At 46.6% G+C, this 15,663-nt stretch overlaps 1 protein-coding gene across 4 annotated transcripts; it reads right to left on the bottom strand.

Annotated features, from left to right (window-relative positions):
- Positions 1-95: 95 nt before the first annotated feature.
- TPM4 (tropomyosin 4) lies at positions 96-10,939 on the bottom strand. Of its 4 annotated transcripts, none has more exons than XM_063403606.1 (9): positions 8,455-10,933; positions 6,361-6,486; positions 3,392-3,525; positions 3,015-3,132; positions 2,523-2,593; positions 2,229-2,304; positions 1,874-1,936; positions 1,726-1,795; positions 96-508 (listed from the first exon to the last, which is right to left on the bottom strand). In XM_063403606.1, exons 1-9 carry the CDS (start codon positions 8,566-8,568, stop codon positions 426-428), a joined length of 855 nt encoding a protein of 284 aa, XP_063259676.1. In that variant the 5' UTR covers positions 8,569-10,933; the 3' UTR covers positions 96-425. The 4 variants fall into 4 exon arrangements, with proteins under 4 accessions (XP_063259676.1, XP_063259678.1, XP_063259677.1 ...); XM_063403607.1 differs by lacking the exon at positions 96-508 and adding an exon at positions 528-1,232 and having other exon boundaries at positions 8,455-10,939; XM_063403608.1 differs by lacking the exons at positions 6,361-6,486; positions 8,455-10,933 and adding an exon at positions 5,515-5,955.
- Between the last annotated feature and the right edge of the window lie 4,724 nt (positions 10,940-15,663).

Raw genomic sequence — 15,663 nt, 5'->3', positions numbered from 1 at the left:
GGGTGGCGTCATAGTGACGTCACTCCCGCAAGTGCCCGCATAGTGACGTCACGCCCCGAGCAGCAGCGGTACAAAAAGCGGCGAAGAGGCCTCGGTACTGTGACAAATTGTTTAATATGAAACGGCAGGGACAGGTGCCCGCGGAGGTGGCGTCCACTGCTCGGGTGCAGCTTCTACCGGGGTTTATATGAAAGGACTAACGAACCGTGAGAACAGCCAGGCACAGGACACGCAGTGGCCCCAGGGTGGCGGGGGCTCCCCGGGGGCTCGCCGCTTGATGTGGCCCTGAGGGATGCCCAGAGCCTGTCTTGTGGCTGTGCTGGTCATAACTTAATTGGCTTTTTCAGAATACAGAGAGAGAAAGGAGAGAGGAGCGATGCAGGGCCAGGCCTGGTTTCCGTTGGGTGCTGTCAGCTCAGCACCTTTCATATACAGTTCAGTTCATTTAGTGTCTGGTCCAGTGTCTGGTGCAAACCCAAGTTCTCCTCTTTGGCTTGAGCAAGTTTTTCTGGGGAGAAAGAAGAAAACCATGAGATTTAAATCACATTATTTTATAGCCTTTTCTACTTAAATAAAACCTGAGGTAACTTACCCTTTTATTTAAGACATCTTTACAGCTGTATCATCAAAATGCGGTAAATTTTTTGTAATTGTTGTCCTTAAGGACGACATGTCCTTTTGGACATGTAATGGAATGTGAAAGACCTGTGTTTTAGTATGTCCTTGTGTCATTTATAGGACACATCCTGCTGCGTTTTCCTTGGACTGAGAGGTTTTTAACTAGGCTAGTGGACCACAAGTAGACACTGAGTGCACTTAAAGCTTTTCGCTGACACCCACATTCCTGGGAACACTAAAATTCAAGTGTTTGCCAGAGCCAGGTCCTGCCCCATCCTCACCGTGTCTTGCCCAACCCCACATAGGAGCTGAATGTGTTTTCAGTGTCATCACCAGTGTATTTTGACGTAATTTATACAGAAGTATAAATGAAAAATGAAAGACAGAGGTATCATGTTTTATTGAGCTCAGTTCCCACAGAGGTGGAAGGTTTGCTTGTGGAAGTGGCACAGGAGTGACAGGGATTACAGGCAAGAAAAGTTTGAGAAACACAGTGAGTGGGAGCCCCTGGTGTCCCCACACAAGGGCAGGTCACAAAGAGGTCATATCGTTGAGGGCATGGTCAAGCTCCTCACTGATGGCTTTGTACTTCAGCTTCTGAGCGTAGAGCTCATCTGTCAGTCATGAGGGCAGCAGCAACAGGCCAGCAAGAAACGCAGGCAAGAGAAGAGGCCACAGGAGGAGAACGGAGACAGGCAAAAGGCAACAGCAGCCAAAGGAGTTGGGGAGAAAAACAAAAGAAAGAAACAGAGGCACAGTTGAGTATCATTTGGAAAGCAAAACACCCACAAAGCTGCTGGGCCAGAAGTTTCACCTATGTGAACTTTTTGTAATCTCACACTTATTTCCAGATTAAGTAGGGTGGGGATCTTGAACCCTTGAGTCCCTCTATTTGTAAATTGCCCAAAATCAGGTCATTGTTACCAACTTTATGAAAGAAAACCTTTTTCAGAACTTCCACCACACAGGGCAAGTGCCCAGTGGACACATCACATTCATCTACCAATATGCCTGACAAGTGCTGCTGTTCTTTCCCAATAAAATGCACCACCTACTCCTAGAATTTGTTCTCTGACCCCTTTTAAAGAAACCTGAGTCATTCCATACCTTCCAGGTCATCAATAGACTTTTCCAGTTTGGCAACAGTTCTCTCTGCAAATTCTGCACGAGTTTCAGCCTAAAAAGATGAAATAGCATCAGTGGAAGCTCCTACAAAGATTATGCTCAAATCCAGTTTGGGGATGGCCAAACTTACTTCTTTCAGCTTGTCAGAGAGAATCTTGATTTCTTCTTCATATTTATCTTCTTTTTCAGAGTACTGTGAAAACAATACACTCTTTAAGGGAAGTTGTAGCAATGATAATAAATGTTTATGATACTGTGGCCTATTTATAAGCACTCTTCCTTTTAGAACGGCTGCAAGCACCATTTCCATGCTTTTCTCCTCTCCGTCAGACCTTCAGGCTTGTTTGGGCAGAACTGATGGGAGAGGTATTCACAAGCAGGCAGGTAAAACCTCTCATTTGCTTTGTATTTCTGGTTTATTTCTATGAATTCTACTTACAACTTTCGGCTTTGCCCATATCCTTTAGTTTACTGAAAGAACCGACCTTTTCAGATTGAGCTTCCAAAGACTTCAGGTTGTTTGTGACGTTCTTTAATTCCTCTTCAAGGTCACTACATTTCCTATAAGGGGAAAATAGAAGTATGAATTAGTAGTGTTCCTGTCATGATTTGGAGGTATCTTAAAAATACAAGGGAGGAAGTAATTAAGTCTAAAAGAAGAAAACCGGCTATATAGTGTACAAACAAACTTTTCTACAAGTACTAACTATGTGCCTGCCCTGCCAGGAGATTTTTTTAATGATCAGTTGATCTTCACTGTATTCTAAAAAGTTACTCACACTTCAGACACCTCTGCACGCTCCTCAGCTCTTTCCAGTTCACCCTCCAAAATAACCAGTTTACGGGCAACCTGTAAAAAGACAACAGCTGTGTCAGACCAGTCTGTAGTTCACAGAATCAAAGGATGGCTTGGGTTGGGAGGGACCTCAAAAATTGTCCAGTTCCATCCCCTGCCACAGGCTAGGACACCTTCCTTACAGATTTCAAAAAGCACTCAGAAGTACTCCATTCCTGCTTCCCCTGGAATAAGGCAATTAGGTTAAAGCATACACCCACAGATGTAACAGCCCTCCCCAATTAGTTACGGTTTGCAGTATTTTTAGCATTAGGGACCTAAGATGCTGCAAATCACTATTAAAATTCCTCCTTGTTGGGAACGTTCCAAGGTTGAAGCATCACCCAGTGCCAACTGAACAGAGGGACTAAACTGAAGAGTAATGTTATTGTTCATGGCCCTCCTGTACGTTTCATCATTTCCTTCTCCCTTTTACCTCCTCATACTTGCGGTCGGCTTCTTCAGCAATGTGCTTGGCCTCCTTCAACTGCATTTCCTGAATTTCCATTTTCTCTTCATCTTTCATTGCTCTGTTCTCAATAACCTTCATTCCTCTGCAGAAGTCAAAGCATGTTTAATGTAGAAGCATTTTGGCACTTGTATCTCGAGTTCAGAAAAGTTGAATTTGATATTTGTAACCCAAAAGTGGCCCATTGTGACCGTTTTCATCAAGGATAACAGAATTACCCACTCAAGCTTGTAAAAAAGTTTCAAGTCTGACTTGCAGCCCACATGCAGAGACTAAATTATACAGAAATATTTTATTCATATATATTCATTTTTTAAACACCAAAAAATAACAAAAGAACATACCTCTCGCTCTCATCTGCTGCTTTCTCAGCCTCCTCCAGTTTCTGCAGGGCTGTGGCCAGTCGTTCCTGGGCACGATCCAACTCCTCTTCCACGAGCTGGATGCGTCTGTTCAGAGCTGCCACCTCACCTTCAGCCTGCATGAAACAACAGCCCAGAAAGAACCCGGGTTACACAGGACACTTACTGCTGGCAAATGCTCCCAGCTAACCATTTTCCTTAAAACTGCAACAGCACTTCCCTGGGACATGCAGGGGAGCTCAGGGGCCCTTCTGCCTCTTGCTTTTTTGTTTGCTTAAACTGTGGCATCTCAGGAATGTCAAGGTATGGAGTATGTGCTTGGCCTTTCTTTTTTTTAATGGCATTTATCATTCCTGCCACACAAAAAGGAACTACAGGATTGCAAATGGATCAGGGTATTTTTGGAGCACTTCACAGGGCTCCATCTATCCAAACTTTGAAAATGAACTGTTTCCACGATGGCCTAGTTCCAAAACCTTCACCATTGGTTTCTCTGTCCTTGGTTTCAGTGACACCCTGTCACAGCTCACTGTGAAGTCTGAGCCAGTTCCTGGTCCATCCTGGCTCCTGAGCCTGTAAATGCTGTACAATCTACACAGTCAGCTGGGCACAGACAGTTGCCTCAGCATGGCAGTCAGGCTTTTTTGGAACAGAATTGGTTAACTTTGCTTCCTGCTGCACATAAGGAATTGGGCAGGATGCATTTCTTAATAATAAGACCTATTTGTGTATTACTGAATAAACTACACAGTAACTGGAACACTGTTAATGTATAAAAATAGACTAATTAATAAATGGAGGAGATTGCTGGGAGAAATGCTCGATACAGACAACATGGACAAATTGGTGTCCATAAATATGTGTTTATTAAGACACGGCTCCTTTTACTGCTTGTTTTTGAAAGAAAATAAAGCCCTGCTTTAATAACTGCCAGGCTTAAGCACTTTATTGTCCCCAAATCTGAGAAGGATTGCCATATACAAGATTAACTTTTCTTTTTTCATAAACACTTTTATGGGATACAGGCCCTGGAGGGGCAACTGTTTTATGCTTTATGTTAAAACACTTTGGAAAAAAAAAAAGTGTTTTGCTGCAGCTTAGCAAATTTGGTCACTGACCACTCCTAAGCTGGAGGAAGTGGTTTCCATTCACTTCTGAGCCATCTTGGAAAGGAGTTCAGTGGCTGATCCAAATGGAAACTGACCCATGATTCCTCTAGTCATAGATTATCCAACATTTCATCTGTTTTTACCCAGTGCAGTGTTTAACTTCCCGATTTATACACAAGGCATCGATCATGTACAAAAACTGGCATCTCTTCTGTGGCAGCAACTCCTTCCACTAGACCGGGTACTTTTAAGTCACATTTTAATTCAGCAAGATTCCAAAGCTATGGAGCCGGTGCCACTGGGAATCTGGGGTGAGCCTGGCTCCACCTCTCCCAGCAGCAGTCCGCAGTCCTTATACGGTAAAACTAACTCGCTGACATGTGATAAAATAGCAGGAAGATGCCGGGAAGGCTGATCGCACACAAATCTAAGTGAAACCAGCTGTCCAACCCCGGGAGAGCCGCACGCTAGCGGAGAATTCTCATTTCTCTGTGAAAACCAGGACGGAAAGTTATTTTTCAGCAGTTCGGACATTTCCCAGCTGTCCTGAAGCCAGCGGTGCGGCGCCGAAAGGCGGGAACTCCCCGCTCCGTGTCATGCAGCGCTTTTCCCTAATTAAACAGCCATTTCCTACTAAACTCTCAACCGCTCCCCAGTGCCGATAGGTGCTCGAACGCCTTTTCCGCAGGAATGAGCCCCAAAGCGCGATAAGCGGCGGGCGCCCGGGCCGAGCACCCGCACCACCCGGTTCCCCCGCGGGCCGGTGCGGGCGCGGCGCTGCGGCAGCGCCGGCGGCTCCCGCGGGCGGTGAGTGCAGAGCGGAGCGGAGCAGCGCGGGGACAGCCGAGGGATGGAGGCAGCCGGCGGCCAAGCCGTCCTCCCGCAGCGGGGGAGAGGCGGGCGCGCCCCAGCGAGAGAGAGCCAGAGACAGGAAGGAAGGAGCAGCCCGGGAGAGAGCGACCGAGAGAGGCGAGCAGGCAGCCCGGGCAGTCTCACTTTCTCCCGCAGGTCCCGTTCCAGGTCCAGCTCCCGCTGGAGGACCTGGGCGCGATCCTCCGCCTCATCCGCCTGTTGCTGCAGGCACTGGATCTTCCTCTTGACGGCTTCCAGGGAGCTCGGCGCAGCCATGGGCGCGGCGCGGACGGCGGGCTGGGCGCGGAGGTGCTGCACGTGGCGGGCCCGCGCCTTTCAATGGCCCGGTGACGTCACGCGGCTGGAGGTGGAGGTGGTGACGTCGCGCCGAGCGGCGGCGCAGGCAGGGCCGGGCGGTCGCGCCCGCGGCCGCCCCGCTCGTCCCCCGGCCGGCCCGGGGCATGTGTTCCCCAGCCGCGGTCCCCGGACCCCCGGCGGGGAGCGTTTCACGCTGCTGCCGGGCCCTGCCCGCGCTCCCTCACTGCCGCAACGGGGCGGGGTGTGGCGGAGAGTCCGGACTGGCCTTTAACCCTGCCGCGGGGATAAAGGCAAAGGGCATCCTTATGCCACGGCGTAGTTCTGCTGCCGTCCCATTTTCCATCAAAAGTCACCATTTTGTTTCCTTCTATTAAAGGAAATTTCTCCTTTCCTAAAGAATTCCCATCCGTTTCGGGGGTGGGGAGGGAGGTCCCCCATGGTCCCCTCTGGGTGCCCATCGAGCCTCAAGTGGTGCTGGCTCCCGGGGGCAGCTGCGTGTGCTATGGTCTCGGTGCAGAATGGACCCCTCCCTTTAGCAGAGGGGAGAGGAGATTAAAACCCTCCACCGGAACCCCGCCTTTCTATGCCTCGGCAAAAATGCATATAAGCAGTGAAGTGCACACAAAATACACAGAGCAGAGTTACAGGCAAGTGTTAGCCTTTGATACGTACATCAGTGGCCTTCTTCTCAGCCTGCTCCAGTTTTTCCTGGGCATCTTTGAGAGCCTCTGAGTACTTATCCAGCTCATCTTCAGTTCCTTTCAACTTCTTCTGCAGAGCTACCAGCTCATCCTCTACCTTTCAAAAGAAAAAAGCCCCAAAGTGAGCATACTGAAGTGAGCATAACTGTAGTATCAGCTACACTTGAATATGATAAAACCACTCTTTACTATTACTTTTAACCCAATATAGCATACAAAAAGCCACAGAAGAACAGATCAAAGTTCTACTGGTGACAGTAGTCTGCAAATGACTGGTAGCAGCTGTCAGGGAAGGATCATTAAAAACATGTCATCCTTGAACAATATTGCCTACCACCACACATACAGGATCTGGTTTAATACAGAACTTAGTATAAGCTTTTTCACCTAACCTTTTTTTGGACACCCTGCAGCAGTTTGCAGCATAATTCTAGATGTTTTTAAATTATGTCCTTTTAGTGTTTGTACAAACACTATTACCTGGTGATTTTTCAGGAAACTATTCAATTTCTGTACAGCTGAAAAAAATTAGTCATCCTTCCTTAATGATCTTTGTGTGGTTCAGGACACTTCAACCCAAATGAGATACTCTGGATGTGGGAGGGAACAGGGCTGGCCTTGCTATAGGTGGGACTCGGTGATCTTGGAAGGTCTCTTCCAACCTGGATTATTCTCTAACTGTGGCTCAACACCATATGCTTCATTATATGATGAGGCTCAGACTTCTCCATACCATATAAATCCATATTGTTCACTAGAATGGTGCTATTTATAACCTGCTGGGAGACTGTTTAGTGACAAACTGTCTCATGCTCCCTGAAGAATTCACGTTATCAAAGGCTTGCTGCTGATAAGGGTAGGCCTGCAAACCCATCTGCTTCATCCTTTCATTTGCAACACAAAACAGCTCTGTCTGTTGAGACACTGATTTATCCATTTAGCTCCACCTTCACAGAAATTTACTCTTATCAAACTAGTTTGTGTTTTGGCGTACTTCCTTCATTTTAGTTTCACTGATAGTTTTAAAGACATTTTTGGTAGAGTGCTATTCTGGAATGTTACAGAGAGTAACCAGATAGTGTGAGAGAACTGCAAGCCTTGCTTGGATGTTCTAACAGAGGGACTGTGAACAGCATGAAGCAGATGCTGGCTTTGTATATGAATATTAAAGTAACTATTTGAGTGCTGTGCCCACATTAAAAAAGAAGCTGAAATTTTTGAGACAATTCAGAAAAGAGAAGTAAGATCAAAGATTTATTTTTCTAAAGAAGAAGAAATATTAGGCCAGATGAATGCTTTTAACATAATAGAGCAGTGTAGAAGATGTAGAAGCAGCCAAATTTAGAGAATGTAAAAGGGAAAGATATGGTACTTTTACAAGAAGTGCTGTAAAAACTTGAATGTAGTCAGCTAACATTTCAAGATCATTCTGGAAATATTAAAGCTCAAATAGGAGACAGACACACAGAATAAAGACACTGAAATGCAAAAGAATATGACAATGTTATCATTAGACTTCTGTTAAAAGAGCAACATTCAAACGAAGATATTTTCCATTATTCCTGACCAAAAAACTAAGAGAACCTATCTCCTATTGAGTCTCAGCTGGCACCTCTAAGAGGCACTCTCTGCACCAAGAACTTGAAGTGAACTTTATTAATTCACTTCAAGGAGAGGCTTAATTAATGTTTAGACACAGCCGATTCTATTAGCACTAGTCCTACAGGTGTCAGGGTTTAGAGCTTTGATTTTAAATATGTAAAGGCCTTTTGCATGGAATCAAAGCAGGAGAAAATTAGGACAATTATGTAAGGTTCAAGGAAACTTAGACAAAGTACTGTTAATAATCTGTGGATGATATTAATTTTGGAAGGACTGAGATGGCTGAGAAGTTACTGCTTAGTCCTGGCTGTGCAAGCATGACAAAAAGGCAAAAAACTTCAAAAGATTAACAGAAAACTGACTTCAAATTATTTTGCTTTCTGAATCAGAACATTGCCACACAGTATTTTGTTACACTTATTTCCACAGCACACACATGGCCAGTGATTTTATTTCCACTTACCTGCTTGCATTTGTCCTCAGCCGCCTTCTTATCTGTCTCCGCCTGCTCTGCTCTGTCAATAGCATTCTCCTTGTCTAACTTCAACATCTGCATCTTTTTCTTGATAGCTTCCATTTTTGCTCAAGGACAGGCTGGATCTGTCACGCAACTAAAAGAATCTGATGAGTAAAATTTTAGATTTTTAACAGCTTGGACAGAGAAAGAAGTTGTACCCAGGCGAGTCACAGGGGAAATGAGCTACAAGTGGTTTTAGAGAGCTTTAAACTCAGAGCCCCCTGGACAAAACCCAGATCTATTGGCCTCTTCTCCGGTGTTCCATCCACAGCCTTTCTAAGGAATGAGCTGGAACAGACTCACTAGAGCAATCTTCAGCACTCCATCTCCTTATTTGGATCCTGTTTTCTTAAAGAGAAATCTGTTTCCATTTTTAAGCTTCTGACAGAAGCAAAAGTGTTGACATATGAACACATGCTTGAAGAAAAGCTGATTAGCTCCCCTTTGTGTGTGCAAAGCAATTAACCAACCCAATGAGCCTTGGGGATGGCCTGCTTTCCTGGAATAATGGCATCAGGCTAATGAAGGGAAGGATGTTTCTGGGTTACTCCAAAATAAATCCATACATAAAATAAACAAATAAGTTTTTTAAAAAAATTATGCTTAAGAGGTAGCTAAATTTAAGTTATAAAAAGAAGTTATAAAAGGATATGAGACAGCAGAGGTTTTTGCTGTAAAAATAAGCACTGGTGGTAAGGAACTAGCTATAATATGTGATAATATAACGCATATCAGAGCTCAAATTTAGATGTCAAGTTCAGGCTCAAGGCAAACTCAGTGAGTTTGAGTGCCTATCCTTGAAATTTCCCTCACTAAACACTTGGGGAACTGAACAACACCTGAAGTTGCAGTCTGATACGCACCGTAAGTGATTCCTTCTGCTGTATGAAGGAGTCACCTTCACCCTATCAAGGAAGAGCAGGCTCTGGGGAGAACAGGAGTAGCTCCACTGACAGAGGACACCAAGCAGAGCATCCAACAGCCCCAGAACGAGCTCTGCTTTCTTTTGCAGGTCTAATAAACACATTCCCAAAACCATTCCATCTCTTTACATGCTGAGCCTCACAGCCCAACACAGCCTTGTCCTGACTGCTCTGAGGTTCTGCTGCACTTTCCAGGGCAGCCTAGCAGAACTTTCAACTTTCTGACTTTACTACCCTGGCACCTGCATAGAGCCATGGAATATTCTGAGATGGGTCCCACAGGGATCATCAACTCCAGCTCCTGGCTCTGCACAGATACCCCCAACAATCCCATCCTGTGACTGAGAGTGCTGGCCAAACGCTTCTGGAGCTCTGGCAGCCTTGGGGCTATGACTGTTCCCTGGGGAGTATGTCCAGTGCCCAACCACCCTCTGGGGGAAGAACCTTTTCCTGATATCCAGCCTTCACCTTCCCCCAGTTCTTTCCCCCATCCAGGTCTCGTTGCCCACACCGTGCCCCTTCCCTCCTCGGTTCTGCCGTGCTCTGCTCTCTGCAGCCCTGTGCTGCCTCCCAGGTCACACAGCCTCAACTCCCTGCACAACCCCTCAGTCCCTCTGTCACAAGTGCTTACAGCATCCCCAGCCATGAGGGCACCAGGACACTCGGCACAAGACCCACAACTTCCCCATCCTCTGGGGCTGAGCTGGTGCAGCATTGAAAGGTATTTGGGAGAGACATTTAAGGAAAAATCGGCCCTTTATTGAGCTAAACATGATGGTAGAGCGCACACAAAGCCAAAACCAGCACAATGCCTGTGGCTGGGACAGAGCTAATTTCCTTCCCAGTGGCTGGTATGGGGCTGTGTTTTGGATTTGCTCTGAAGACAGGATTGAGAATATAGTGACTATAGTGAATATATTTTTGATATTGCTGAGCTTGCACAGAGCCAAGGCCTTTCCTGCCACTTACAGGACCAGGCTGGGGAGGGGGCTGGGGGTGCCTGAGAGATTGGGAGGGGACACAGCCAGGATATTCCATTCCAGACCATCTGACATCCCACTCAGGATATAAATGGGGAGCAGGAGGAGGGAATGGGGGACTTTTGGAGGGATAGCATTTGTCTTATCATGTCACCATTCCATGGGACGAGGCCCTGCTTCCCTGGAGGTGCACAACACCTGCCCTGTTTTCCTTTGTTGGTGTGCACAGCATTTGTTTTTACTATAAAACTTTCTTTCAACCCATGAGTTCTCCGGCTTTTACCCTTCTGATTCTCTCTGATCCTGCTTGTGGGCAAGCGAGTGGCTACCTGGTGCTTGGTAGCCAACTGGGGTTAAAACACGACAACGATTTACAGCTGTTTAAATCAAAATTAATTAATTTTACGAAAACAGCCTGATGCGTGGCCTTCGCCCCCCGCCCCAAAATGGCTGCCGCGAGCCCCCAGGGGCTGTGCGGAGGCGGCGCCAAGATGGCGGCGGCCGCGGACTGCGGCTCCCGGCGGGCTGTGGGGATCGGCCCCAGCCCCCCGGCCCCGGCCCCGGCCCCCCGGCCCCCCGGCCCCGGCCCCGGCCCCCCGGCCCCGGCCCCGGCCCCCCGGCCCCGGCCCCGGCCCCGGCCCCGGCCCCCCGGCCCCGGCCCCCCGGCCCCGGCCCCGGCCCCCCGGCCCCGGCCCCGGCCCCGGCCCCGGCCCCCCGGCCCCGGCCCCCCGGCCCCGGCCCCGGCCCCCCGGCCCCGGCCCCCCGGCCCCCCGGCCCCGGCCCCCCGGCCCCGGCCCCCCGGCCCCGGCCCCCCGGCCCCCCGGCCCCGGCCCCGGCCCCGGCCCGCCCGCGCCGCCCACCCTGCGGGTGGCAGCGGGTACCCGCCGGAGCCGCCGCTCTCCGGTCAGCTCTCCAGCCCCCTTCCTGCCACAGGCTGGGAATCGGGGCTGGGGAAGCAAACCCCGAACAGGATTCTTCTTCTTTCTATTTCAACTGCAGGAAGATATTTTTTCTGATCAACTCCATTGCATGACTCAGACACACACTTAGAAACGAACATCAAGAAACATGTCACCCTCTGTAGCCCTTCAACCAGGTACATGCCCTTCTTCCCTTCCCTGCTTCACAAAATGGAAAGAAACACCTGAAGAATTCAGTGATGATAATCCATCAGTCCCACAGCCTTTGGTTTTCATTAGCTTGGGAAACAGTGAGCAACCAAGAGAGAAAGCAGAGCACTCTAAACTTTTTTTTTTTTTTAAGGATTGTTTGGGCTGAGCAAAGCTTGGCAAGGTTGATGTGTAAATATGAGAGGATACCAGAAGGAAATGAAGTTGGGTTGTTGGAGAGTGTGCTCATTCCTTTGGCAGCAGGCTGCCTGGGAAGCTTGTCCCATGCATCCGAACACACTGGGGCTGGTCAGACCTGTGGCCTCAAGTCTGGCAGGTCTCAACATTTTCTCTACTGTCAATCCCTACTCCTTTTTTTGTGGCCCACCAGTTAGCTGAGACCCACAACATGGCCCATTTCACTAGGTGGGAAAAACAGACACTTTATATTGCCCAGTTTCTCCTGCAGCTCCTTCTCTGCTCCAAACTTCAGTCATAAAAGATCTTCCTCTCTTTCACAGTGATTGAGCTCCAACTCCTCGTATACAAAGCTGCATGTATCAAGGCTAGAAGCAACTCAAAGCAGAAAAAGCTGTTGATAATCCTTTACCTTTAAAATTAAATTCCTTCATTTTACTAACATATCTCCTAACAATCCACTCTCTTGTAAATTTTCTGTTGTAGAAACTATATAATATGGTGTATCAGTAGAAGAGGTGGCACTAGACTGAACATCAAACTTGTCTCTTCCTGACATTACCTTTTAAATGACAAGATCTGTAAACCCTCACATCTCAGTGAATTTTTTGCTCTCTGGGCTCTTGCTGGAGGATGCTCTCCCTCTACCCTTCTCAGTGTGTGTGCTATTACCAACCTGAAACACGCTCTCTCTGAAAATGTTCTCATTAAGTATCCATTACTGACCACTGATGAACAGTAATCAGTTCTGGGCTGGGTGTGATGAAAATAGTACAAGGGTAATTTACCTCTTTTCTTTAATAATCCTGGTTACCTGCATTTCCAAGCAGGATCTTTGAACACCTGAGATAATGAATTTTACACTGTTTTGAATAGGATGGCAGAATTCATTCGATACCTGAAATATATACCTGCTTGGGAAGCCTATCTCTCTGCCAGCATTGGGTGCAGGAGAAGAAAGCAAATGCCACCCTGAATGCATGCTAATATTTCTGACTAACATATATGGAGTGGATCTTAGAAAAGAAGGAATCGGCAGCCTATACGAGAAGATTTTGGCTGCTCTTCTTTTCCCTGGACTAGTCTTCATCGGTGAGACCTTTCAGCTGTAGAGGCAGGATTTGCATTTAAAGCAAAGGACTATCCCTGTAGGCCATCTCTCCTCCTTGTTTTTTACTGTTCCAGCCCATGGCTGGGCCACAGCCAATGCTTAAGCTCTCCCTTTTCACTAGATGGCAGTGCAGATCAACAGATCCTCTCTTCCTTGAGCCTCTGGAAAATGATGGTGCTGCAGCTGGAATGGCTCATAGAGCCTCAAATCTTCTATTTCCGCCCATCTTACTTTTGAAGACTCAGGCATCTGAATTTGTTTCCCCTGAAAGAAATGGAGCTGGCTGCCTGGGATGGCTGCTCCTCTGAGTTCTCAGTGGCACAATCATTTGCTCTCTCTCCATCCAGGCCCTCCTTTGAGCGCAGAGGTTTGGTTTTTTCGCACTTTCATCAGTTAACTCATTTGTCTTTTGTTTTGCTATTTCCACCACCATTTTGGTGTCTTGCCTATTTCTCAGTTTATAGTCAACCCTCTCAGGCAAGTGAGTCATGGCCTGCCTCAGGCCAAACCCCAAAGATACAGACTTCTCCTGAGGGTCATGAATCTCTCCTCTGGGAAGTTATAAATAACTGCAGTGAGAAATAGCTGCCACTACAAAATGCTTTCCTCCATATCAATTTTTCAGTTTTTCCATTGTCTGCACTTGACTGGTTCATTTAACATGTGCATTACCAGGTTTTTTTTTTGCCTGCACATTGCCTTTTCTGCCAGAAAATGTCACCAACTCACATCCAACTGTTGCTAAGAAAACTTGCAGGTTCATTTGTGTTCCAAAACCAGACAGGTTTGCCCCTTCAAAACTAAATACCTTTCTTTTTCCTGGAGCCTGTTTGAAGTTCAATTCCATACCAAACAGTCCACCAGCTCCCAGTAGTGCAGTATTTTTGCTGGGCAGCCGGCCACAGCAGTTATAGGGCCTTTTGGAATCTGATTTGGATACTTGCAGCAGGATCTGCTTTACTTGGTGATTTCAGCTGTATTACTGGCAGAAATCCTCATTTGTAGCAAAAAGAGTGACACTACCATCTTTAAAAAAAAATCTATTATACTGGTGGAGCAGATGGAGAGCTCCTGACTGTGGCTTAGAAAAGGGCAGGAAGATGCTGACACTTTTCCCCATGCCAGGCAAAGATGGGAGGTTGGGGCTCTGCTTGACACTCATAGCTCCCATATACATTAAAGTAAGCACCTTCAAGCTTTTCTGGATTTAAAATGTCTAAAAGGAGGATTTTGTCTTAATCCCCAGGAGAAGTGCTCCTCTATCACAGAAAGGCTCTTTTTTCCTGCACAAGAAACTAATAGTGTTCCTAAGCCCTCTTGCAGATGTGAGCAGTGTGCTGCAGATAAGTTGTATCAGGAGAAAGCGTTATCACTTGGGCTTACATATTTTGTGCTTATCCATTGGACTCTTAAAAAGCTGTTGCATTTAGTTATTCATTTCTCAAAGAATTTACTAATCATTTATTAGCTCTTTGTTCATTTTCTGTAGATGTAACTTGACATATAAAGTGAGCCCAGTCATTTCATAACTAAGCTCATCTCAGGAGGAGTAAAACACTGAGTGATAGGAAAGGCCTTACTCATCTTGGCATGTGGTGGTACAGCTCTAGTTGAGGCCTCTAGTACTTTAGAAATATAAATACCAGTGCCTTAAGCTGCCCCATCACCTGAGATATCTGAGGCACTGATGAATTAGGTGACAGCTGCATACTGGACTGAATATTTATAACCTTGTTTTATCACTGCCTGCACAGCCATTCACTCTATGAATGAACCTTTCCCAGCCTTCTGCTCCCTAGCACCTATTGTGGGTGCTAGAGTTCACAATGCTGTAGCCTTCCCTCTGCACCTTTGGTTAATGGAGCAGGAGAACAGTGTTTAGGTTGAGAATGTGCCCACCAGCTGAATTGATTCTTTTTGGGAGTCTGTCAAAAAGCCCCTCTTTAGTGCCCAGTGTTGTACAACTGCAGGTCTAAAGTCTGGTCAACCTGACCAGAGAGGTCACCTCTCATGCTTCATCCATTGCTCTCTCTTTACTCCCAAACACAAAGTCAACCCAAAGAGACATCAGAGGAAAATCCTTTGTGTTCAGCACTACCTACCACAAGTCCTGGGATCAGAGGGCTTCAGGGAACAGCAAAGGGTCTGCCTTGGCAGAACAACAGCACTGGCTGACTGATTTCTTCAAAGACCTATAGGTTCTGCAGGGTAATCAGGATCAGTTTTCTCCCAGATGTTTCAGTATGATTGCCACCAGAAAATAAAGAAACCTTTATTTCCTGGTAGCAAGAAACCTTTATTTCCATATTGAAACCTTTATTTCCTTATAAAAACCTTTATTTTATTGGGCAGCATTCCACTTCTCTGTGGCCCTTTTCAAGGAGAGCAGCACAGCAAAACAGCAAAACAGCTACTATCAAACAAACAACCCCACCAAAAATGCACCCGCCTAAGAAATGAATGTCTCTATTCTGTCATTATGAGAGGAAGTTATAAGGCCCAAGATCATCTCAATCATCTAGAGACATCTTAACAAAGCACCTAATTTAGGCAGGTGTTTCTCTTTTGCTCTAGTCAATGGAGTAAGGAAGCTCTGAGAACTGAAGAGGAGACTTATAAATGCTGTTGTTTTATTTCTTCTGTCCATTAAAAAGATCACAGCCCACCTGGTTTTTAATTGCTTTTCAGGCTTTCTTAATGAATGTTTCTGAAAATTTGCATGTCTTTTGTTTTGTTTGTTTGGGGAAAAGTTTAAGTCAACAAATTTTTATTTGATTTGTAAATAATGCCAGAGTGACGTTTTATTATGGATTCCCAGAACTCTGACTCCATGT

This window comes from Prinia subflava, chromosome 8 (assembly GCF_021018805.1).
Source record: "Prinia subflava isolate CZ2003 ecotype Zambia chromosome 8, Cam_Psub_1.2, whole genome shotgun sequence".
Lineage (NCBI taxonomy): Eukaryota > Metazoa > Chordata > Aves > Passeriformes > Cisticolidae > Prinia > Prinia subflava.
The sequence above is the reverse complement of the archived record's forward strand: the minus strand, read 5'-3'. Positions and strand labels throughout refer to the sequence as shown.